This window comes from Sus scrofa, chromosome 16 (assembly GCF_054392235.1).
Source record: "Sus scrofa isolate SSC_HxYL_T2T_F1_AM1 chromosome 16, Sscrofa_HxYL_maternal_Yorkshire_Landrace_v2.0, whole genome shotgun sequence".
Lineage (NCBI taxonomy): Eukaryota > Metazoa > Chordata > Mammalia > Artiodactyla > Suidae > Sus > Sus scrofa.
This window is the reverse complement of record NC_139398.1, coordinates 39,704,862-39,729,346: the sequence shown is the minus strand read 5'-3', so window position 1 is coordinate 39,729,346 and position 24,485 is coordinate 39,704,862. Positions and strand designations below refer to the sequence as shown.

General features: G+C 42.5%; 1 protein-coding gene and 2 long non-coding RNA genes across 9 annotated transcripts; 2 read left to right on the top strand and 1 right to left on the bottom strand.

Moving 5' to 3' along the window:
• The first annotated feature begins 207 nt into the window (after window positions 1–207).
• On the top strand, window positions 208–13,264 carry LOC100523870 (annexin-2 receptor). Of its 3 annotated transcripts, none has more exons than XR_014831246.1 (4): window positions 208–369; window positions 608–739; window positions 1,574–1,778; window positions 11,690–13,264. It is a non-coding gene; the product is annotated as an annexin-2 receptor (long non-coding RNA). The 3 variants fall into 3 exon arrangements; XR_014831247.1 differs by lacking the exon at window positions 11,690–13,264 and adding an exon at window positions 2,318–3,631 and having other exon boundaries at window positions 1,574–2,150; XR_014831248.1 differs by lacking the exons at window positions 1,574–1,778; window positions 11,690–13,264 and adding an exon at window positions 968–1,195.
• LOC110257339 (annexin-2 receptor) lies at window positions 5,653–8,368 on the top strand. Its single transcript, XM_085002215.1, has one exon. The coding sequence runs from the start codon at window positions 7,726–7,728 to the stop codon at window positions 8,278–8,280; it is 555 nt and encodes a 184-aa protein (XP_084858341.1). The 5' UTR covers window positions 5,653–7,725; the 3' UTR covers window positions 8,281–8,368.
• Window positions 13,265–16,251: 2,987 nt separating the features above from the next.
• LOC110257240 (uncharacterized) lies at window positions 16,252–22,490 on the bottom strand. 5 transcript variants are annotated; one of them, XR_014831253.1, is made up of 4 exons: window positions 21,480–22,490; window positions 21,211–21,380; window positions 20,360–20,600; window positions 16,252–16,820 (listed from the first exon to the last, which is right to left on the bottom strand). It is a non-coding gene; the product is annotated as an uncharacterized LOC110257240 (long non-coding RNA). The 5 variants fall into 5 exon arrangements; XR_014831254.1 differs by having other exon boundaries at window positions 21,185–21,380; window positions 21,480–21,597; XR_014831255.1 differs by having other exon boundaries at window positions 20,360–20,476; window positions 21,185–21,380; window positions 21,480–21,597.
• Between the last annotated feature and the right edge of the window lie 1,995 nt (window positions 22,491–24,485).

Genomic DNA, 24,485 nt, shown 5'->3' with positions numbered 1-24,485 from the left:
CTCGTAAATGCCTTTGAAAACTATTAAAAAAAAAAAAAAAAAAAGAACAAAAACCCTCAAGTAACCTTCCTAAAATGGAATAAACTAACCACCCGTTAGCCAATCCCCTGCCCTCTGGAAATACCCATTGTAATAACCAATCACCGTAAAGGTCAAACGACTTCCTCCCCGTTTGCTTTTTAAACTGCCCTGAAAGCTCAGTCCTCTGAGCTTCATACTAGTTTTAGGTTTGGAATCTTCCTGTTTGTGAACAGTTTGTTTCTCCCTCAGTAAAACATTTCTATCCGGTAAAGCTCTCTAAATTTTCTTTTAACCGTTGTTGTCAGAAGTAGAATGGGAAGAAGAGCCCTGAAGAAAACCCCAAAGCTGGTGAGTAAGTGGTGCTAGTACCCAGGGAATCCATTGCACTCAGTGATTTCTTTTGGGGATGGGCATATGGAGGTACTCAGGCTAGGGGTAGAATGGAGCTCCAACTACCGGCCTGTGCCACAGCAACCGGGGATCCTAGCCACATCTGCGACTTACAGCCGTAGCTCATTGCAAAGCCAGATCCTGGTCCCACGGAGCGAGGCCAGGGCTCTAACGCTTTTCCTCCGGATACCGCTAGGATTTCTTTCCGCTGCGGCGCCACGGGAACTCCTACGCTCAGAGATTTCTGGTCGATCTGGTATCCCAGCTCTGTTGCCTTTGTCTTCTGCTCTCGGATTTCGTTAAGGCACCTTTATGGAAGCTTCAAAAGGTAAGAAACTCGTGTTTTGGAAGTGCTGTTGGAAACCTGGCTGTGTTAAAATGCCTTAGGGAATTCAAAGGCAAGTACGGGTTCCACTTGGTCCAAAATTGGAACCAGGATCTTGTGCCTTTTGGGGAAATGGGTGAACTATCAGATGATTTGTGGTGAAATAAAATTTACATTTTCAGGCAGCACAAGAAAATGTAAACATAAAATTCTTTCTCTCTCTCTCCCTAGTACTCCTCACCCCTTTCATCTTCCTCCCTGCCTCCCTAATGTGCAGCCTGCTTGTGCATAACACATCAACCATACCTCCTCAGAAATGGGAATACCTGCTCCACTGCAATGATTCTTTTTTACCTCCCCACCCCTTACCAAAGCCAGCAATGTAACTTCTTCAAAATTGCACTTTCCCAAGTCTATGGCGGGGGTGTCACAGGGACATACAGCTTGATTTGTGTGTGTTTACTTGGACATTGTATATTTAATGGACTTTATGTAATATGTCATCGTGTTATTTTGATGTAGGATCTTTTGTCTGGAAAATGTATATGACTGTGCCTTTAACAGGTAACAGGAGGAACAGTTCTCAGAGCTTCTAAGCTGGGTTATAATCTTCACTTTGGCTTTTACAAAATTACCTTTTGCTTCGTAACTTGATCCATTGAATTTCCAACAACGTTTGCTTCACATAGTTGGTAGGATATCAGACACCCACCAGTGAACACCTGGAGTCTGCTCTGAACCTACAGTTATCACCCCATTAGTAGAACTTAAAACTCAGAGCAAAAAAGGGAAATAAGCCTTTTTATTTTATTTTATTTTATTTTTTGTCACTTTTAGGGCCTCACCCACGGCATATGGAGATTCCCAGAATGGGAATCTATTCAGAGCTGTACTGCAGTCAAAGAAATGCCAGATCAGAACCAGATCTGTGAAATTACATCACAGTTCATGGCAGTGCTTGATCTTAACCCACTGAGAGAGACCAAGGATCGAACCTGAAACCTCATGGTTCCTAGTCGGATGGATGATGGATCTACGGCAGGTAAGTAGCAACCTTGTCATGGGGAGCGGTCAAATATTTGATCACCTAATGCTGTCTACCTAAGGATTGATGAGCAAAGGAAGAAAATGACTATATACAATATTAATAAGGAACAATGACCTACTGTATAGCATGGAGAAACCTAGTCAATACTCTGCGATGGCCTATGTGGGACGAGAATCTGAAAAAGAATGGATATATGTATGTGTATGACTGATTCGCTTTGCTGTACACCGGAAGCTAACACAGCATTGTAAGTCAGCTATGCTGGAATGAAACAGTTTTACTGTATTGGAATGGAATAAGTGGAAATACACTGTTCTGATGAAAAACTGGGAAGAAAACCAAAACTAAGTTAAAGTGCACCAAAATGTATCCTTTTGATTGAAAAACATAGTGGGAGGAAAACAAAAAAAAAAAAAAAAAAAAAGAAGGGAGAAAATAGGAAGAAATCGTTCTAATGAAAAATTGTAAGCGGGGGGTGGGGGTGGGGAGAGAAGTGTGCATATTGAAATGTATCATTCTGATAAAACAAACAGAAAACAGTAACAAAACGGACTGTGAGGAAAAGAAACCCCAAAAGTAATAGTAAAAGAGCGAGAACCGAAATAAATCGTTGCAATGAAAAATCATAAACAGAGGCGAAAATGAAAGAGAAAAAAGCAGTGTGAATTGGAATTCATTCTTTTTTGATGGAAACCCGGGATCTGAGCCGGGTCTCCGACCCACACCACAGCTCGAGGCAACACAGCGGTGATCCTTATACGTAACCAATTTTTCAGCAGTGTCTGAAGGAAGGAAACTGCAAAGTTTTGAAATACTCATTGTTTGAATGTAAAAGAAAGGGATATTGATGTTGCTATGCTGAAAACAAGAAAGGATTTTCTCTGGTCCTTGACACAGAGATGCCAACATAAGAAACACTTTTTGTGACATCCATTCGGTTGGACCGGTTTTTTTTGTTTGTTGGTTGGTTGGTTTGTTTCCTTTGGCTCTGTAACACCCAAGAGAATGGGTGCGTTTTGGGATTCCGTATGTATAAAGTAAACGATTCTCTTGCCCTAAGTTATTTTTAGAAGAAAAATGTAATTGAACAGTTATGGGCTGGGAATATAACAGTTGCGTTTTAATAATTGTTCTGAAGCATAGAGAATGGAAAGGTTGTCATGTTCAGACTTGATAACGCAACCAAATGATGCAATTTGTACATCCTTTGTGAGTACTGTGAGGGCCACTGATGGGCCTGCTAAGATCAACTTGGAACCTGGGGAGAAAAGGTCTGTTACAAAAGTTTAGGATAAAACTTTGTTTTATGAAGTCTGTACTAATGCAGTTCTAAGGTAAATTGTGATTGGTTTGTTGGGGGTGGTGGTGAGAAGACGGAGAGATATGGTGGATGGAGGGCAGGTAAGTAGCAACCTTGTCATGGGGAGCGGTCAAATATTTGATCACCTAATGCTGTCTACCTAAGGATTGATGAGCAAAGGAAGAAAATGACTATATACAATATTAATAAGGAACAATGACCTACTGTATAGCATGGAGAAACCTAGTCAATACTCTGCGATGGCCTATGTGGGACGAGAATCTGAAAAAGAATGGATATATGTATGTGTATGACTGATTCGCTTTGCTGTACACCGGAAGCTAACACAGCATTGTAAGTCAGCTATGCTGGCATGAAACAGTTTTACTGTATTGGAATGGAATAAGTGGAAATACACTGTTCTGATGAAAAACTGGGAAGAAAACCAAAACTAAGTTAAAGTGCACCAAAATGTATCCTTTTGATTGAAAAACATAGTGGGAGGAAAACAAAAAAAAAAAAAAAAAAAAAAAAAGAAGGGAGAAAATAGGAAGAAATCGTTCTAATGAAAAATTGTAAGCGGGGGGTGGGGGTGGGGAGAGAAGTGTGCATATTGAAATGTATCATTCTGATAAAACAAACAGAAAACAGTAACAAAACGGACTGTGAGGAAAAGAAACCCCAAAAGTAATAGTAAAAGAGCGAGAACCGAAATAAATCGTTGCAATGAAAAATAATAAAACTCTGTAAAAGACAGTGAACAAAAATATATCATTGTGATTGAAAAACACAATGGGAGGAAAACAAAGCAGAAACAAAAATAGATAGCAAGCCTAAATAAATCATTACAATGAAAAATCATAAATAATTTTATAATAAAAAGAAAACTGAAATAAGTTGTTCTTAAGAAAAAACATAATTGGAAGAAACAAAACGTAGTGAAATAAATGGTTCATATGAAAAAGTGTAATTGGGGAATAATTGGTGCAAATGGAAATATAGCATTCTGATAAAAATCTTTACCGGAAAGAAAACCAAAGATAAATAAAGCAGTGACCAAAACATATCCTTTTCATTGAGAAACATAATGGGAAGAAAACAAAAAAGGAAGAGAGAGCAAATAGAAAGAAATCATTCTAAAGAAAAATTGTAATGGGAGAAATGGTGCAAATCGAAAATGTCGTTCTGATGAAAAAACATATCTGGAGGGAAAAAAGTAATAAATAATAGGTAATGATCATAATAAAAGACAGCCGAAATAAATTATTGCAATGAAAAATCATAAGCATATGAAAAATGAAAGAAAGTCTTAACTGGAATAAATCGTTCTGTTCAAAAATCATAAGTGGGGGAAGCCATACAAATCGAAATATACCATTCCAATGAAAAAACGTACTGGAGGAACAGAAACCCCTCCCAAAAAAAAAAAAGAAAGAAACAAATCATTCTAATGAAAACGTGTAAATGGGGGAAAGTGGGCAAATGGAAATATATCATTTCGATAAAATAGTAGGAAGAAAACAAACCCCAAAAGTAATAGTAATAAAAGACAGTGAACAGAAATAAATCATTCCAATGAAAATTCATAAACAGAGGGGTAAAAGGAAAAGAAAAAAAAAACCACACAATCTATTGGAATAAAGCGTTCTAATGAAAAATTTTAAAAGGGAGGAAGACCAAAGGAGATCAAATCAAAATAAATCATTCTGATGAAAAACTGTAATGTGAGAAAAGCAAACAATAATAATTGCAAAGCAAAATAAATCTTTCTGAAAAAAAATTTTTACTGGGAGGAAAACAAAAAAAGGCACTGAACCAAAATACATTCTTCCAGCTGAAAAACATAATGAGAGGAAAACAAACCATAATCAAACAAAAGACAGTGAATCAAAATATATCCTTCTGATTGAAAAATGTAATGGGATGAAAACAAAACAACAAAAAAGACAGTGAACCAAAATAAGTCATTCCAATGAAAAATCATACACAAGTAATTATAATAATAAAAATCAAACAAATAAATCATTCTGATGAAAAAACATAATGAGAGGAAAACCAACCAACCAACCAAACAAAAAAGACCAAACCAAAATAAATGGTTCTAATGAAAAACTGTAAATGGGAGGAAAATTGGTGCAAATTAGAATATACCATTCTGATGTAAAAACCTAGTGGGAAGAAAACAAACCAGAAATAAATAAATAAAAGACACAAATAAAATATATCCTTTTGGTTGAAAAACAATGGGAGGAATACAAACCAATAATAAATAAATAAATAAACAGTCATCTGAAACTCATCTTTCTGATTGAAAAAAGTAATGGAAGGAAAACAAACCAAAACAAACAAACAAACAGATAGTAAAGCAAAATAAATCATTCAAATGAGAAATCATAAATAATTATAATAATCAAAAACAAAGCAAAGCAAATACGTTCTGATGAAAAAACGTAATGGGAGGAAAACAAACCAACAAATAAAAGGCAGTGAAATAAATGCTTCTAATGAAAAATTGTAAATGGGGAAATTGGTGCAAATTGAAATATGTCATCCTGATGAGAAAACGCACTGGGAAGAAAACAAACCATAAATAAATAAATAGATAAAAGACAACTGAAATACATCTTTCTGGGAGTTCCCGTCGTGGCTCAGCGGTTAACGAATCCGACTAAGAACCATGAGGTTGCGGGTTCGATCCCTGGCCTTGCTCAGTGGGTTAAGGATCCAGCATTTCCATTAGCTGTGGTGTAGGTTGCAGACGCGGCTCCGATCCCATGTTGCTGTGACTCTGGCGTAGGCCGGCGGCTGCAGCTCTGCTGAGACCCCTAGCCTGGGAACCTCCATATGCCGTGGAAGCGGCCCAAGAAATGGCAAAAAAAAAAAAAAAAAAAAAAAAAAAAATACGTCTTTCTGATTGAAAAACGTAATGGAGGGAAAACAAACCAAAGACAACAAAACAAAATAAATCGTTCCAGTGAAAAATCATAAACAAATAATAAGTAAACTGAAATAAATCATTCTGATGAAAAACCAATGTTTTAAAAAAGAGAGGAACCCAAATAAACCGTTCTAATGAAAAATTGTAAAGGGGTGAAGCGATGCGAATCTAAATAATCGCTCTGATGAAAAAAGTCCTTGGAACAACAAAAAGAGACAGAGAATAGCAACATATCCTTCTGATTGAAAAACATAATGAGAGGAAAACAAACCAAAAAAGAAAAACAGCGAACGGAAATACATCATTCTAATGGAAAATCATAAACAGAAGGAGGAAAAAAAAAAAAAAGCACAGCCACTTGAAATAAATAGCTCTGATGAGAAATCTTAAGCAGGAGAAAACTAACCAAAAGGAAACGCAAAGGTCAGCAAAAAGGGCTGAAAACTATGCCAGCCAGTTCCTGGGAGCAGTTAGCCCTCCTGCTGAGACCACACACCCGTCGCACTCCTAGAAAGGAGCCAGGCTTCCGGAAGGCCTCTAGGCTCTACACTGCCGAGCGACGTTGTCCTCTAGCAAGTCGGGAAACTAGCGGCGCTGGCTGGCAGCACATTGGTTCTGTGGCCAAAGACAAAATGCCCTTTGGAAGGGACCCACTGTGCTACCCAAGAGAAGCACCTTGCTTTCAGAATGGAGGGGTCTGCGACAAAAACCATACCACACGGAGCGATGAGCCGCGCTGTCTTAGAGCAAAACACCGTCTTGGTGTGAAGATAATTTCTATTTTTTTTTTGTTTTGTTTTTGTGTTCTGTTCTTTTTAGGGTCTCACCTGAGGTATATAGAAGTTCCCAGGCTGGGGGTCGACGCCTAGGCCGGCCTACGCCGCAGCCTCAGCAACTCCAGATCCCAGCCTCATCTTCGACCTTCCCCGCAGCTTGCGGTAAAGCTGGATTCTTAACCCACTGAGCGAGGCCAAGAATGGAACCTGAATCCTCATGGACACTCATTAATCCCATGGAATCAAGCTCTACAGTTTGGACAACCCCACCATTATTACCAATCGTTTCTTTGGCCAAAAAACTATTTCCGTTTTCACTTTAAACCCACCGGGTATCGTCTTCCTTCTAGCTAGACTGGAGATTAACCAGCTTTGACGGAAAAAGCCTCCATCTAATGCTACAATGGGCATTGCGAAGATGAACAGCTCCGGGGTGGGAGCTGGGGAGATACAGCAGTGCTAGGACCCAGTTAGGCCCTGGGAGAATTTAGGGGTTCTACTGGGGAGAGCTTTGCACCCCCCCCCCCGCACTCTGATCAGACTGGAGCACGAGAAACCCGCAGTTTCAGTGCCACACCTCTGTTGCCCAGGAAAACACCCGCGACCGCTCAAGACCACGCTTTGACAAGGATCTCTGAAATAGGGTCTGTGCTCAGGGCTCTGGGACCGAATCTGTCTCCCAGAATGGTCCTCACCAGAACCATTTATCTTGGGTTACTATGCGCCTTACGATTTACTTCTATTCCTTTCTGTGTATGTTGTCGTTATTTTTGAGTTTCCTACAACCCGGTTTTCCTGAGGTCTGGCTTGCCTCCGCCCACAAGCCGAGGAGTGCATAAATACCCAGGCCCCTGGCCCTGCAGCAGGCTGATTCCTCAATCAGTCCAAAAGCTCCCTCAGCCTGCTGCTGGCCCGAGGTCCCCTGCGATGGAGCAGCGTTTTCTCGGCCGCGTGAAGGAGGACTGGAACTCCGCAGACGTGGCGCCAGAGGTCCAGCCTCCACCCAGCGAGTGCTTAGCAGAGTCTGGGCCGTGGCCGCTCCCTTTCTACCCGGTACTGGATGAGTTCTCAGGCGACCACGATGATTTCGGTTGCAAATTGCTTTCCAGTCCTTGCTGGCGCCTACATTTTCCCTTCGTGGGAGACCGACTCGGTCCCAGAGCCCCGAGCACCTTGGAACCAAGCCCAGCCCAACTGGCACCGGGAGGAGAGAGGGACCCGGCACCGGAACCCGACGGGCGCCTGCTTCAGCAGCTGGCGTTGGCCAGACCGACCGGGCCCCGCGACAGACAGCAGGACGTCGAGACCCCTGACAGCGGGCCCCCTTCAGAGGACCGGTCTCCTCCTGCCCCCTCTCGGTGGAGCCGCGACGGGCTCGTCTCTGGCTGCTTCGAGTGGATCGGTCGCACCCTGCGCGCCTTGAGCTGCTGTGGCCGCTGCTGGTCCGTCTTTGGCGCCAAGGAGCCCTTGATTGCAGCCTGAGCCTGTTGGGCTCTTGCCCCAGGCAAAGATCCTCGGCTACAAAACCTACCCCTTACATGGAATAAAAACGCATTAAGACCTCAGTTCAGAGATGGTTGTCAAAGCGTGGTCTCTTTCCCCTTGAGCTTCTCGATGCAGTCTGGTCGCTTGGCACTTGCACCTTCCTTGTTGCACAGTGAGCTCAGGGAACAAAACTGCAACCACTATTTCTGCTATTTTCGCCCAGCAGTCCATGGCCCAACTGTCCGTGGCAGTGCCTCTGGCTTTGATGAGCCGGACGTTCTGGCTGGCCGGCAGCAGTGGCGGTCTCTTCCGGGAGCGCTTCCTCCCTCCCAGTACTTTTAAGCGTTAGGGGCGCTGTTTTGCGGGTCTGGCTTTTTTTCTTTTTTCTTTTCTTTTTTCTTTTTCTTTTTAGGGCCGCACCCGGGGCATATGGAGGTTCCCAGGCTAGGGGTCGAATCAAAGCTACAGCTGCCTGCCTACGCCCCAGCCACAGCACAGCCAGATTCGAGCTGCATCTGTGACGTACACCACAGCTCATGGCAATGCCGGACCCTCAACCCATCGAGCGAGGTCAGGGGTCGAACCAGCAACCTCTTGGTTCCTAGTCGGATTCTTTGGCGGGGGCGGGGAAACAAAAGGAACTCCTGGGTCGGTGCTCTGATTGGTGCACCGAGAGGGCGATTTCGCCGCTCACCCAGAATTGTTTCCGACGGAGCCCGCCAAATCCTGAGCGGTTTCTGCGCCGCACGTGGCTTAGTTAGGGTTTTCTGGCCAGCAGCGCTGCTACTTGAGCTGCCGCGCGGGTGTTTTCCTGGGCAACAGAGGTGTGGCACCGAAACTGCGGGTTTCTTGTGCCCCAGTCGGATAGGAGTGCGGGGCGGGGGGGCAAAGCTCTCCACAGTGGAACCCCTAAATTCTCCCAGGGTCTACCTGGGTCCCAGCACCGTCTCATCCTCCACCCGTATAATCTCTAGCCGCAGCCCCAGGGCTGGCACGGAGCCTGTTCGCTTTTGCACTTTCTCTGGCTGTGCTGAGGCCGAGGTATTTTTGTCTCAGACTGCATTTGCTTGGAGTGGTTTTCTCGACGGCCGCATCTTTTTCAGTCTCCCCAAACAGGCCGTTTCTCGGTGATTCTCAGTCCTATGGAGTGGGAGATTTCTTAGTCAGAGCAAGGCCCGCTGGAGCGATATTTTAGGGTGGCAAGACGGGATTTAGTCTACCCTGCGATTTTTAAGTCGTAGTCAATTCCGTTTTCAGAACAGCAAGTCCAAGCGGGTTTTGGCGCGGGTCGAAGCTCCAGAGCCAGTCATCCCTTGGCGGACCCGACCTCTCCCCTTAGCCGTAGCTCTCTGGAATCTCTCGCTCAGATGGTGTGTGCCTGACACCCTTAGATTAGGACAATGAAATTATCTCTGAGCCTCTATTTCCCTTCGCAACGCCGGTAGTAGCATTAGATGGGGGCTTTTTCTGTTGAAACTGGTCAATCTCAAATCTAGTTAGAAGCATCATGATACACAGTGGGTTTAAAGTGAAATTAAGGACGTTTTTAACCATAGAAACAATTGGTAATTACCGTGGGCGTGTGCACACTGGAGAGTTTTTTGTTTTTTATTTTTTGCTTTTTAGGGCCTCACCCGCGGCTTATGGAGGTTCCTAGGCTAGGGGTCGAATAGGAACTACAGCTGTCAGCCTACACCACAGCCACAGCAATGAGGGGATCTGAGCCACCCCTGCGGCGACAGCTCCCGGCAACGTCAGATCCTTAACCCACTGAGTTTGGCAAGGGATTGAACCTGAAACCTCATGGTTACTAGTTGGATTCGTTTCCGCTGTGCCACAGTGGGAACTCCAGTAAGTCTGGTTTTTGTTTTTGTTTTTGTTTTGTCTTTTTAGGGCTGTACCCATGGCATATGGAACTTCCCAGACTAGGGATCGAATCACAGCTGTAGCCAATGGCCTACACCACAGCCACAGCGACGTGGGACCTGAGCCTGGTCTGTGACCTACACCACAGCCAGATCCTTTAACCCACTGAGCTAGGCCAGGGATCGAACCTGCATCCTCCTGGATACTTGTCAGATTCATTTCCACTGAGCCATGATGGGATCTCCACACGCTGGATAATGTGATTCCAAGGGATTTTCATTATTTTAATAAAGTTAAAATTTCAACCCCTAAAGTTACATAAGGAAAGCGTATTGAATGACAAATTCATTGCGTATCAAGGCAGGTAAAATATAAGAGTACAATAAATAAAATGGAAAAATAATGAAATTTAACAATTTTAAATTAGAAAATAAAAAAACGAAAATAGAAAATAAATTATTTTCACACCAAGACAGTGTTTTGCTCTAAGGTATCAGGGGCTATTGCTCCTCAGGGAGATGGTTTTTGTTGCAGACCCTTTCTGAAAGCCATCATTTTCTCCTGGCAGCACCATGAGTCGCTCCCAAACAGATATTTTGTATTTGGCTATGGAGCCACTGTGCTGCCTGCAATCACTGCTCATTTCCGAGTTTCTCATGGTCCATGTGGCTGGCAGCACAGAGCCCAAAGGGCCAGTGGCTGCTTAGTTACTTTCCAGGGGATTGAGGGGTGGGGGGTGGGGTCTCAGCAGGGGTGCAACAGTTCCCAATGATTTATAGGGCTAGTTTTCAGCCCAGTTTCCTTATAATTCCCTTTTCTTTGGTTTGTTGTCTTCTGGTTATGAATTTTCAACAGAGTGATTTTTTTTTCCACCTTGGTCTGCTTCGCCCCCCCTTACAATTTTTCATTAGCACAATTTTTTTATTAGAATGATTTGTTTTGGTTAACTTTCATTTCTTTGGTTTGTTTTTCTCTCATTACATTTTTTCATTACAACAATATATTTTGAATTGTACTGCTTTTTTCCCATTTACAATTTTTCATTAGAATGATTTTTTAATTTAGTCTTTTTACATTTTTTGTTCTGTTTTTCTCTCATGTTTTTTCATCACAATGATATATTTTGATTTGCACCATTTCCCCCATTAACAAATTTTTATTAGAACAATATATTTCAGGTTTTTTGTGCCTTTTTTTAGTTTGTTTCATTCCCAGTATGTTGTTTCACCAGAAGGCTACATTTGAATTTGGGCCAGTTTCCCCCCATGTTAACATTTCTCATTAGAAAGATTAATTTCATGTCTGTGTGCCCCTTTTTTGTTTCTTTCCCTGTCTTTATGATTTTTCATCAGTACAATTTATTTCTATTTTCTCTTTTTCCTATTTACAATTTTTCAATAGAACTTTTTGTTTTGGTTCACAGTCTTTTCTAATGTTTGTTTTTTCCCAGTAATTTTTATCATCAGAACCATGTATAGTTCCATTTACACCGCTTTCCCACTTTCACAATTTGTTTTTGTTTTTGTTTTTTGCTTTTTAGGGCCTCACCGTCCTCATATGGAGGTTCCAAGGCTAGGGGTCGAATCGGAGCTGCCGGCCTATGCGATCCCAGCCGCGTCTGAGACCTACACCACAGCTCATGGCAATGCCAGATCCTTAACCCACTGAATGAGGCCAGGGATTGAACTGAAACCTCGTGGTTTCTAGTCAAGATTCTTTTCCGCTGCGCTACGACGACGGGAACTCCTTATTACGACTTTTCATCAAAACGATTTATTTCCATTTGCTCTGCTTCCCCTCTCCATTTACAGTTTTTCATTAGAACGATTTAATCCAATTTGCCGTGCTTTCGTCTTTTTTCTTTTTCTGCTCAGTTTACAATTTTTCATCAGAACCACTTATTTTGGTTCACTGTCTTTGTTTTCCTCCCATTACAACTTTTCATCAGAATGCTGTATTTCGATTTGAACCGATTTGCACTCTTATTTTCTACCCGTTTTTAAATTTTCATTAGAATGATTTCTTTCGATTTACAGTTTTTCCCCTCCCATTGTATTTTTCAATCAGATGAATGTTTTGGTTCACTGTCTTGTTTTCCCCATCACGTTTCTTCTTATTATTATTATGAGAACGATTTATTTCGGTTTGCTATAGGATGTTATTATTTTATTCGGTCCTGTTTGCTATAGATTTCTTGGTTTCCTTTCTTTTTTAGAAAAACCTAAGTTACTATTTTTCACCGTAACCATTTATCTCGGGTTACTATGCGCCTTACGATTTACTTCTATTCCTTTCTGTGTATGTTGTCGTTATTTTTGAGTTTCCTACAACCCGGTTTTCCTGAGGTCTGGCTTGCCTCCGCCCACAAGCCGAGGAGTGCATAAATACCCAGGCCCCTGGCCCTGCAGCAGGCTGATTCCTCAATCAGTCCAAAAGCTCCCTCAGCCTGCTGCTGGCCCGAGGTCCCCTGCGATGGAGCAGCGTTTTCTCGGCCGCGTGAAGGAGGACTGGAACTCCGCAGACGTGGCGCCAGAGGTCCAGCCTCCACCCAGCGAGTGCTTAGCAGAGTCTGGGCCGTGGCCGCTCCCTTTCTACCCGGTACTGGATGAGTTCTCAGGCGACCACGATGATTTCGGTTGCAAATTGCTTTCCAGTCCTTGCTGGCGCCTACATTTTCCCTTCGTGGGAGACCGACTCGGTCCCAGAGCCCCGAGCACCTTGGAACCAAGCCCAGCCCAACTGGCACCGGGAGGAGAGAGGGACCCGGCACCGGAACCCGACGGGCGCCTGCTTCAGCAGCTGGCGTTGGCCAGACCGACTGGGCCCCGCGACAGACAGCAGGACGTCGAGACCCCTGACAGCGGGCCCCCTTCAGAGGACCGGTCTCCTCCTGCCCCCTCTCGGTGGAGCCGCGACGGGCTCGTCTCTGGCTGCTTCGAGTGGATCGGTCGCACCCTGCGCGCCTTGAGCTGCTGTGGCCGCTGCTGGTCCGTCTTTGGCGCCAAGGAGCCCTTGATTGCAGCCTGAGCCTGTTGGGCTCTTGCCCCAGGCAAAGATCCTCGGCTACAAAACCTACCCCTTACATGGAATAAAAACGCATTAAGACCTCAGTTCAGAGATGGTTGTCAAAGCGTGGTCTCTTTCCCCTTGAGCTTCTCGATGCAGTCTGGTCGCTTGGCACTTGCACCTTCCTTGTTGCACAGTGAGCTCAGGGAACAAAACTGCAACCACTATTTCTGCTATTTTCGCCCAGCAGTCCATGGCCCAACTGTCCGTGGCAGTGCCTCTGGCTTTGATGAGCCGGACGTTCTGGCTGGCCGGCAGCAGTGGCGGTCTCTTCCGGGAGCGCTTCCTCCCTCCCAGTACTTTGAAGCACAGTTTTCCTGGCTGAGCCTCTGATTGGTGCACGGCCAAGAACTGTTTCTTGTCCAACCGGAAGTGTTTCAGAAGGAGTGCTTCAAATCTTGTCCTTTTTGGGAGGGATGTTTCTTTCCAGTATCTTTTATATCACAAGGATATATTTCGATTTGCACCGCTTTCCCCCTCACCCCCGTTCACAAATTTTCATTAGAACAATTGATTTTGATTCATTGTCTTTTTTTCCTCCTCCCAGTACGGTTTATGGCCAGAAAGATATATTTCGATTTGCAGTGCTTCCCAAAGCTCCGGCTTACAATTTTTATTAAAACGGTTTAACTCCGTTCACTGCCTTTCCCCACAACTACGTTGTTCCAGTAGAACGATATATTTCCATTTGCACCGCCTCCTCTCCTTTACAATCTTTCATTAAAACTATTTATTTTCAGTGTCTTCCCCATTACGTTTTTTCATCAAAACGACTTATTTCTATTTGGGCCCTTACCCTCCTTTTACAAATTTTCATTAGAATGGTTTATTTTAGTTCTTTGTGACTTGGGGGGGGGGAAATTATTTCCCTCCTGTTATGATTCTTCATAGATCGATTTACTTAGGTTTGTTGACTTTTTTTGTTTCTTTTCCCCCCAGTAATGCTTATCATCAGAACGATATATTTCTGTTCTGATTTGCACCGCTTTTCCCCGCTGTTTACAATATCTCACTGCAAGGATTCTTCTCGGGTGTATCTCGGTTTTTTTCCACCACCACGGTATTTCGATTTCATCATTCCCTCACCACACACCCCATTTACAAGTTTTCATCATATCGATGTATTTCACTTTGTCGTGCCCTTTTCTGGGGTTTCTTTTCCCCCCAGTAATGCTTATCATCAGAACGATATATTTCTGTTCTGATTTGCACCGCTTTTCCCCGCTGTTTACAATATCTCACTGCAAGGATTCTTCTCGGGTGTATCTCGGTTTTTTTCCACCACCACGGTATTTCGATTTCATCATTCCCTCACCACACACCCCATTTACAAGTTTTCATCATATCGATGTATTTCACTTTGTCGTGCCCTTTTCTGGGGTTTCTTTTCCCCCCAGTAATGCTTATCATCAGAACGATATATTTCTGTTCTGATTTGCACCGCTTTTCCCCGCTGTTTACAATATCTCACTGCAAGGATTCTTCTCGGGTGTATCTCGGTTTTTTTCCACCACCACGGTATTTCGATTTCATCATTCCCTCACCACACACCCCATTTACAAGTTTTCATCATATCGATGTATTTCACTTTGTCGTGCCCTTTTCTGGGGTTTCTTTTCCCCCCAGTAATGCTTATCATCAGAACGATATATTTCTGTTCTGATTTGCACCGCTTTTCCCCGCTGTTTACAATATCTCACTGCAAGGATTCTTCTCGGGTGTATCTCGGTTTTTTTCCACCACCACGGTATTTCGATTTCATCATTCCCTCACCACACACCCCATTTACAAGTTTTCATCATATCGATGTATTTCACTTTGTCGTGCCCTTTTCTGGGGTTTCTTTTCCCCCCAGTAATGCTTATCATCAGAACGATATATTTCTGTTCTGATTTGCACCGCTTTTCCCCGCTGTTTACAATATCTCACTGCAAGGATTCTTCTCGGGTGTATCTCGGTTTTTTTCCACCACCACGGTATTTCGATTTCATCATTCCCTCACCACACACCCCATTTACAAGTTTTCATCATATCGATGTATTTCACTTTGTCGTGCCCTTTTCTGGGGTTTCTTTTCCCCCCAGTAATGCTTATCATCAGAACGATATATTTCTGTTCTGATTTGCACCGCTTTTCCCCGCTGTTTACAATATCTCACTGCAAGGATTCTTCTCGGGTGTATCTCGGTTTTTTTCCACCACCACGGTATTTCGATTTCATCATTCCCTCACCACACACCCCATTTACAAGTTTTCATCATATCGATGTATTTCACTTTGTCGTGCCCTTTTCTGGGGTTTCTTTTCCCCCCAGTAATGCTTATCATCAGAACGATATATTTCTGTTCTGATTTGCACCGCTTTTCCCCGCTGTTTACAATATCTCACTGCAAGGATTCTTCTCGGGTGTATCTCGGTTTTTTTCCACCACCACGGTATTTCGATTTCATCATTCCCTCACCACACACCCCATTTACAAGTTTTCATCATATCGATGTATTTCACTTTGTCGTGCCTTTTTCTGGGGTTTCTTTCCCCCCCATTATAGTTTTTCATCAGAAGGATATGTTTATATATGCGCGCGCGCTTGCACACACACACACACACACACGCACACACACCGGTCTTATAGGGCCATACCCATGGAATATGGAGGTGCCTAGGCTAGGGGTGGAAACTGTGCTGTAGCTGCTGGCCTATACTACAGTCACAGCGACTCGGGATCAGTGCTGCATCTGCAATGTACACCACAGCTCATGGCAACGGAGGATCCTTAAAGCGCTGATCTAAGCAGGGGATAGAACCTTTGTCCTCAAGGACGGTAGTCAGATTCGTTTCCTAACTTCCTGTACCTTTTTTCCATTTACAATTTTTCATTAGAATGATTTATCTCAGTTAATTTTTTTTTCTGGTTTTGGTTTGTTTTCCTCCCATTATATTTTTTCATCATAACAATATATTTTTAAAAAGAGATCGAATCATATATTTCTATTTGTATTGTTCCCCTCCTTAAGAAATTTTCATTATAACGATATACTTGTTTTTTGTGTCTTTTTTTTTTCTTTTGGGGTGTATTTTCTTTCCAGTACTTTTTTTTTCATCGGAGGTATATATTCTGATTTGCACCACATTCCCATCATTTACAATATTTCATTGGAATGATTTTTTTTGGTTCTTTTTTTGAAAGTTTGTTTTCCTCCCAGTACAGTTTCTCATCATAACAGTATATTTCCATTTTGATCTGCACTGCTTTTTTCACATTTACAATTGTTCATCAGAATGATACATGTTGATTTGCACCATTCCTCTCCCTCCCATTTATAAATTTTCATTAGAGCAGAATATTTCTTTTTGTGTGAGACATTGCAGCTGTCAGTATAAATATTCACTAGCTGGTCTTTAGCCAGTTAAAAAGCTCAGGTTAAGGCAATTGATTTGGCTTGTTGTGTGGACTTTGTTTCTGGTAAATAAGAACTCTCATTTATGTTCACTGTGGATGTTATTTCATACCCAGCTCTATAATGCCTCTGCTCATCCTTTAAGTAGGAACCATCAGTAAATCAAATTAGATCAGCTTTGTCAATAGGAGCTTCTTGTTGGTCATTCCTGTGAACAAGAAGATAATCTGTTAACAAAAGGCAGTTCTGGAACAGAAGTTGCAGGGTTAAGGTTATTTCATCAAAACAAAGTAATGCTAGGTGCAGAAAGCAACAATACTTCATAAGAAATTAGCCCACTTACAGAATAGTGCTGCATGTGGTGAGTGTTCAGAAGAGACTCAACTGAGTCTGGGACATAAATAAAGGAAACCCTCATTACTATTTCTTCAGCAGCCTTACATAAGGCTGTCCTTGCTGAAATAGCCCCTATGCAAGTTGGAAATCCATTTGCTACTCCATCCAATTTAGTTTTAAAGTGTAAAAGCAAGTCAACTACAAACTTTTTCGTAAAAGCATCAGAGTAAGATGATAATTCTATAAATGACAAAAGACTTTAAAAACACTTTAAAAGATAGCTAAAGGCATGATTACAATGCAGCTGTCAAGGAAACATGGCTATTTCTGTGACATTCAACATTTTAAGGCAATAACTAGAATTGTGACTTAGAACATACCAGGACATTTCAAATTTTAGGAAGTTCATATCATTTCTAGACCATTTATAACCTAAGGTTTATCATTACTTATTTGACAATATGTCCCATGTAATTTTACAAACCAGATAAGCCTAATTAGTTTGATATCTCTCTCTGAGATGTTCAGGGGTCCTCTGAAGCATTCCAAAGTTAGCTAGAGGGCAAAAGAACTTCATTTACATTTTGGTTTGAGGAAGTTTGTCAAAGATATCAAAGGTTTTAAACATTTGGCTAAGTAGGATCATAAGTCACTGTGAAATAAGTCATTTAACCCAAGTGACCAGAATAGATTTCAAAGGCAAACACAGAGTTACATCAGATTATTTCAGAGTTAGTAAGGAGACTTTATAATCTGTTTATTAAAAGCAGATCAGTATTATAAGGAAACACCATCCTCTTAGAGAAAAATACACATTCTAGTTTTGAATGACTTTACCTTTAAGATTAACATTTATTCCCTTGATTAAATTCAATCTATTCTTAGTTCCAAGTATGCATAAGACTTTTTTTCAGGGTTCCCTTTTTTTAATTTATTTTTTTAATTTTTTTGCTTTTTAGGGCTGCACCTGCAGCATATGGAGGTTTCCAGCTAGGGGTCTAATTGGAGCTGTTACCGCTGGCCTACACCACAGCCACAGTGACGCCAGATCCTCATCTGCGACCTGCACCACTGTTCACAGCAACCCAGACCCTTAACCCACTGAGCAAGACCAGAGATTGAACCTGCATCCTCATGGATGCTAGTCAGATTCGTTAACCGCTGAGCCATGATGGGAACTCCAGGGTTCCCTTTTTTAGATTTACATTAATTTCTAGAAACATATGACACTTCATAACACAATCTTCCAACCAAGCAGAAAATACATATACTAATAGTCTGAAACATTTTTTGTCTCTTGGTTATAAGAGGTCAAAAGTTGGTAAACAGACTTCAGCAATTAATGTTTCAGTATTTTATCTTATTAAAAATAATCTAGAAAATCAATGGATTTCCATCACTTAATTTAACAGAACTCTACAGCTTCAAATAACCAAAAATCTAGAGAAACTGTTTTTAGGCAGACATAACATAAAACATAATTATTTTTAAAGAGTTCACCCCAATACTTTTTATCTCATTTATCTCTGCTTCATTGCTTATGAGGACATTGTCATACGAAGTTAATTTTCTTGTTGATAAATTTTATAACAAAGATAACATGAGCTTATGACTTTCATTAAACTGAGGTGCAATAAAAGTATTATAATGTCAATGACTCTAAAGATATGTCCATATTAATTAAACTATCAACTTAATCTTGTTTTTATTCATTTAAAATTCATCCCAGCCCAGGATACTTTAAAACTTTGGGGCTAGTTTATGTTATATTAACAAATAATTGATTTGTAAGTGCTTATTTTTAAGTCAAGTAAACAGAGCTCTTTTATAATTTTGATAACACCATCCAAAGGTAGAGACATAGAATATATATAACATGCACACAGACATATGTAGATACAGAAGTACACAGGCAGAAATCTCATAGTTTTCCAGCTTGAGTTTAAAAAGTCTTCTTTTCCCTTTTTCCTCTGAGTTTTAAGCTCTACTAATTGGGTCAAACTGTAGTCTCAGGCAATGTGGACTGTGTTTAATGGAGAAGAGTTATAACTTCAAACTTTCTCCCAGAAATACTTTTTTTTCCTTTTTTTTTTTTTTTTGCTATTTAGGGCTGCACCTGCAGCATATGCAGGTACCCAGTCTAGAGGTCCAGTAGGACCTGCAGCCACTGGCCTACACCACCCAGCCACAGCAACGTGGGATCCAAGCTGCATCTATGACCTGCACCACAGCTTGTGGCAACACCAGATCCTTAACCCACTGAAAGAGGCCAGGGATCGAACCTGAAATTTTGAAAACACATTTTATGAAGATGACTTTCTCTAACCCCTTATGAAAAAAACAGATTTGGAATGTGAAAAGAGCCCAATTTAAGACTTAAGAAAAGTGGAATTCCCTTGCGGCTCAGTAGTAAGGAACCCAACTAGGATACTTGAGGACTCAGTGGATGGAGGCAGGGGTTAAGGATCTGGCATTACCATGAGCTGCAGTGTAGTTCACAGACATAGCTTGGATCTGGTGTGGCTGTGGCATTGGCTGGCAGCCACAGCTTTGACTGGACCCCTAGCCTGGGAGCTTCCATATGTCTTGGGTGAGGCTCTAAAAAGACAAAAAAAAAAAAAAAAAAAAAAAAAAAAGAAAAAAGAAAAAAAAGAAAGAAAAAGAAAAGAAAAGAAAGAAAAGAGAAGAAATGTACTTGTTGCAAGTGTTGGCTTCATTTCAGTGAAGAGACCAGCTGGAGTTCCAGTGGGTGGCTGTCCATCAGGGAGCTGCACAGGCTTTGAGGCATGGTTTCCCATTATTATTTGGTAAGCCTCATTCAGATATGATCTGAACACATTTCTGAGGGCAGTGTGATGGACCGAGTGTGTGCTGCTTCTGAGTCTAGCTCCCCAAGGAATCACCCTTGAGCAGGTTCAACTCTCTTCCACATCTCAGTTTCTCCCTCCAACACTCTAAAATTGCCCTGGGTGCTCAGAGCACAAGGTGATCAGCCCCTATATTATGGATTCTCTGTGAGCAGAATTTACTTCATGGTAGTAGTGGGATCCCCTGTAAGTCCTATGTGCGCCATCACTGTCACAAGGATTGAATCTCTGACACTTCCCCTAGGTTCTCAGTCACCTGAGAAAGCCTTGTGGCCAGAAAGAACAAGTGTCCCTTTTCTTAGGAGCTGAGCCTCTCTCATTTCACTAGCAAACAGTTTCTTCACATCATATATACACAACCTTTCCAATTTAAGTCAAAAATTTAAAAAGCCAGTCAATCCAGTTCACTCCAAAATTCCCCCTAGGTCCCTGCTTAGGAAATGTCAATAGCCCCCTGGGACTCCAAGTCCCAAGTAAAACAGCTTGAGTAAAATGTAGGATGTCATCTAAGGCAATGATGTCCCAAGATATCAAGAGAACTCACCGAAGGAAGGAGGAATACCAAGAAGCTGGTGGGGCTCAAAGGGCCCAGCTGGTACCAAGTACAGGTTCAGAGCAGACTCCAGGTGTTCACTGGTGCGTGTCTCTGATATCCTGCCCACTATGCCAAGCAAATGATGGAAATTTAATGGATCAAGTTAAGAAGCAAAAGGGAATTTTATTCAAGCCAAAGTGAAGATTGTAATCCAGGAGATGATTCTTAGAAGCTCTGAGAACTGTTCCTCCTGTAATCAAAGGCACAGTCATATACATTTTCCAAAGGATCTTACATCAAAATAACATGCTGACATGTTACATAAAGTTCACTAAAGATACAATGTCCAGGTAAACACACACAAAGCAAGCTGTATGTCACTGTGGACCCCCCCCCCCGCCCGCGCGCACCCCCCTCCGAGTTGGGAAAGTGCCAATCTTGAAGAAGTTACATTGCTGGCTTTGGGGCAGGTAAAGGAGAAAAATAATCTTTGCAAGAGAGCAGGGATTCCCATTTCTGAGGAGGTCTGGTTGACATGTGATGCACAGGCATACTGCACATTAGGGAGGCAGGGAGGAGGCTGAATGGGGGGTGCTAAGGAGAGAGAGAATTTTAAGTTCACATTTTCTTGTGCTGGTTGAAAATATAGACTTTATTTCATCACAAATAGTCCAACAGTTAACCCATTCCCCCAAAAGGCACAAGATCCTGGTTCCACTTTTGGACCGTGTGGCACCCATATTTGCCTTTGAATTCCCTAAGACATCTTAATTCTGTCAGCCAAGTTTCCCACAGCAGTTTCAAAACAAAAGGAACTACTTAGAAGCTTCTTACCTTTTGAGTTGAGTAGGGTGACTTACCAAGAAGCTTCCATAAAGGTCCCTTGATGAAATCGGAGAGCAGAACACAAAGGGAACAGAGCTGGGATTCCAGATCCATCAGAAATCATTGAGCAGAATGGGATCCGCCAGTGCAAGCACCACTTACTCAACCAGCGTTGATGTTCTTCATCGCTCTTTCCTTCCTACTTCTGACAACAATGATTACAAGAAAATTCAGAAGGCTTTACTGGATAGCAATGTTTTATTGAGGGAGAAACAAACTGTTCGAAAAGAGTACGGTTTCATACCTAGAACAAGTATGAAGCTCAGAGGTTTGATGTTTCAGAACAGCTTATAAAGGGAACAGGAGGAAGTTGTTTGACCTTTACAGTGATTGCTTTTTATGATAAGGGTTTCCAGGGGAGCAGATCACCACAGTATGTGGTTTTGTACCTTTTTTTTTTTTTTAATAGTTTTCAAAGTCATTTACAAGAAATAGCCTAATCTAAATTTCCCGTAAGTTCTCAAATAATCTCGATTTAGTTTTGCTTAGGTGGCTCATTCTGTTTTGTCTGCTAGGGAGATTTTTCAAACCTGGTCTATATTTTATTATGAAATTTTAATCTCACTCCATTCATTTCATTTTATCACCTTCAACTCAGATCTTTCTCGGTGTTGGTACAGCTCAATTCTCACTCTCCGCAGTTTCTAGGCAGCAGAACCTTTAAAAGAGCCAAGAGGGATTTTTTTTTTTGTCTTTTTGCCTTTTCTGGGGCCACTCCCCAGGCACGTGTAGATTTCCAGGCTAGGGGTCCAGTCGGAGCCGTAGCCACCCGCCTACGCCAGAGCCACAGCAACACAAGATCCGAGCCGCTTCTGCAACGTACACCACAGCTCACGGCAACGCCGGATCCCTAACCCACTGAGCAAGGCCAGGGATCGAACCGGCAACCTCATGATTCCTAGCGGATTCGTTAACCACTGTGCCGCCACGGGAACTCCAAGAGGGATTTTTGACTTTGGCCACAACATGGCCATCTGCACTGCCGCCTGCCTTGCTGGTCGCCACGCCATTAGGTGCTCTGTCCGCGTTTTGCGCGTCGCGGCCTCGGCAAGAACACTGGGTTGGCGTTTTCTCAGGAGTAGTTCCCACTAGGGCCGAGCTGGTGCTTTCTCAGGGGTTGAAACCCGGAGCCCGTCCCCCCCTTGCCCCCCCACCCCCCGCGACCCTGCGGTGGGTGGCTGGCCTGAAAATCGAATTCGCGGGCACACCCCGACTTGTATGCCTGGGGAATCCGTGACAAGCTGACGCGGAATCTGCCAAATCGAAACCGGCTCTAAGCAAATGCTCAGCGGCTGGGGCCACCACCCACTCCGGGGCTGGGGGGTGGGGGGAGGGAATGAAATGGCAAGGCCTCCGGGCTGCGACCCCTGAGAAACACCAGCTCCGCTCCAGTGGAAAATACTTCCGAGAAAACGCCGGGCCAGTGCTCTTGCCGAGGTCGCGACGGACAAAACGCGGACAAAGGAACTAACGGCACCGCGACCAGCCAGGCGGACGCCATGCAAGTGGCAGTGTTGTGGCCAAAACATCCGTCTTGGCACTTTTAAGGGTGCTGCCACCTAGAAACTGCGGACACCGAGAATTGAGTGCTGCTAACAGGGAGAAAGACCGGACTTGCAGGTGATAAAATGAATGGAGTGGGATTAAAATTTCAAAATAAAATACAGACCAGCTTGAAAATGCCCCCAGCAGACAAAACAGTGTGAGCCGTTTAAGGCAAAACTAAATCGAGTTTATTTCAAAACTTACGGAAATTTAATGTAGGCTATTTCTTACACATGCCTTTGAAAACTGTTTTTAAAAACAACCCTCAAGTAACGGTCCAAAACCGGGATGCGATAACCATCGGTTAGCCAATCTCCTTCCCGCTGGAAACCCCCATTGTAATAACCAATCACTGTGAAGGTCAAACAGCTTCCTGTTTGCTTTGTCAGCGGTCCTGCAAGGTCAATCCTCTGAGCTTTATACTTGTTTTCCGTTTGAAATGTACCGGTTTGTGAACAGTTTGTCTCTCCCTCAGTAAAATATTTCTATCCAGAAAACTTTTCTGAATTTTAACCGTGTTGTCGTCAGGTAGAATGGGAAGAATACCCCTTAAGCACCCAGAGGCAGATAAGGTACGGATAGCCAAGGAGCCTGCTGTGTTAACTGCCTTCTGGTGGCTCTGGGAGTTTGAGGGTAAATCTCAGGTAAGAGTAGAGTTCCACTCCCTTTGTGTTGAAATCTCAGGTTTTGTTGAAGGGTCTTTGTGGAAGCTTCGTAGTAAATCACCTTAATTTGCTCAAAGAAGAGCACTTAATGATTCCTTGTTTTGGAACAGCTGTTGAAAAACCAGGCCGTCAGATTTTTTAAAGATGCCTTAGGAGACTGGACTAGTATCCATGCAGAGGTGGCTTGGATCCCTTGTGGCTATGTGGCTGTGCCTGGCAGCTGCAGCTCTGATTCAACCTTAGTCTGGGGAAACTTGCATATGACCCAGGTGTGGCCCTGAAAAGACAAAAACAAAACAAAACAAACGCTTTAGGGAATCTCAAGTCAAAGATGGGTTCCACTTGGTCCAAAACTGAAATTAGGATCTTGAGCCTTTTAGGAAAATAGGTGAACCTTTGGATAATTTGGAATTATAGTGGCCATTGAGGAATCTTTGGCTTACACAAGGTAGTTCTTCTTAGGGGTGCTCTTAAAAAGAGAGGATCCTAAAAACTATGGGTAGCCATACAACACATTCTTTAATTGGTATGCAGAAGGTGCAGAATGTACTAAAATGACTCCAGAAATAGCTTCGCTAAAAGAACTTTTACAGAGCAGGAGATAAGTCTTTAGTAGAAAGCTTTAGGCATCAGCAGGTAACCTTAGCTTATTCCATCTCCTAGCAGCACAGTTTGGATGTAGCTAAACTTTTGAGTTTTGTGTTATTAAACCTGACACATGGCTAAGAATTTTAAATGAAAGCTGCAACGTTTCTCTGTGTGTATATTTATTTATGTATATCTGTATGCTTATGTAGATCCATCTAATATATGTATGTATGTTATATGTATGTAGTATTTAAAAGATTTCTACTTAATTGGCTTAAAGAAAACTAAGCAATTATATAAATTATGTCTTGAACTCTCAGAAATGTAGAAAGTAACCCACATGTTTTTCAGGTTCACATGATCTGGAATAATCTTCGGTTAATTAAAAGGTAGTTTAAGTTTTCAGGTTTCATTAAAACAAACATGTCTTCAGAGTTATCAAGGTTGTATAT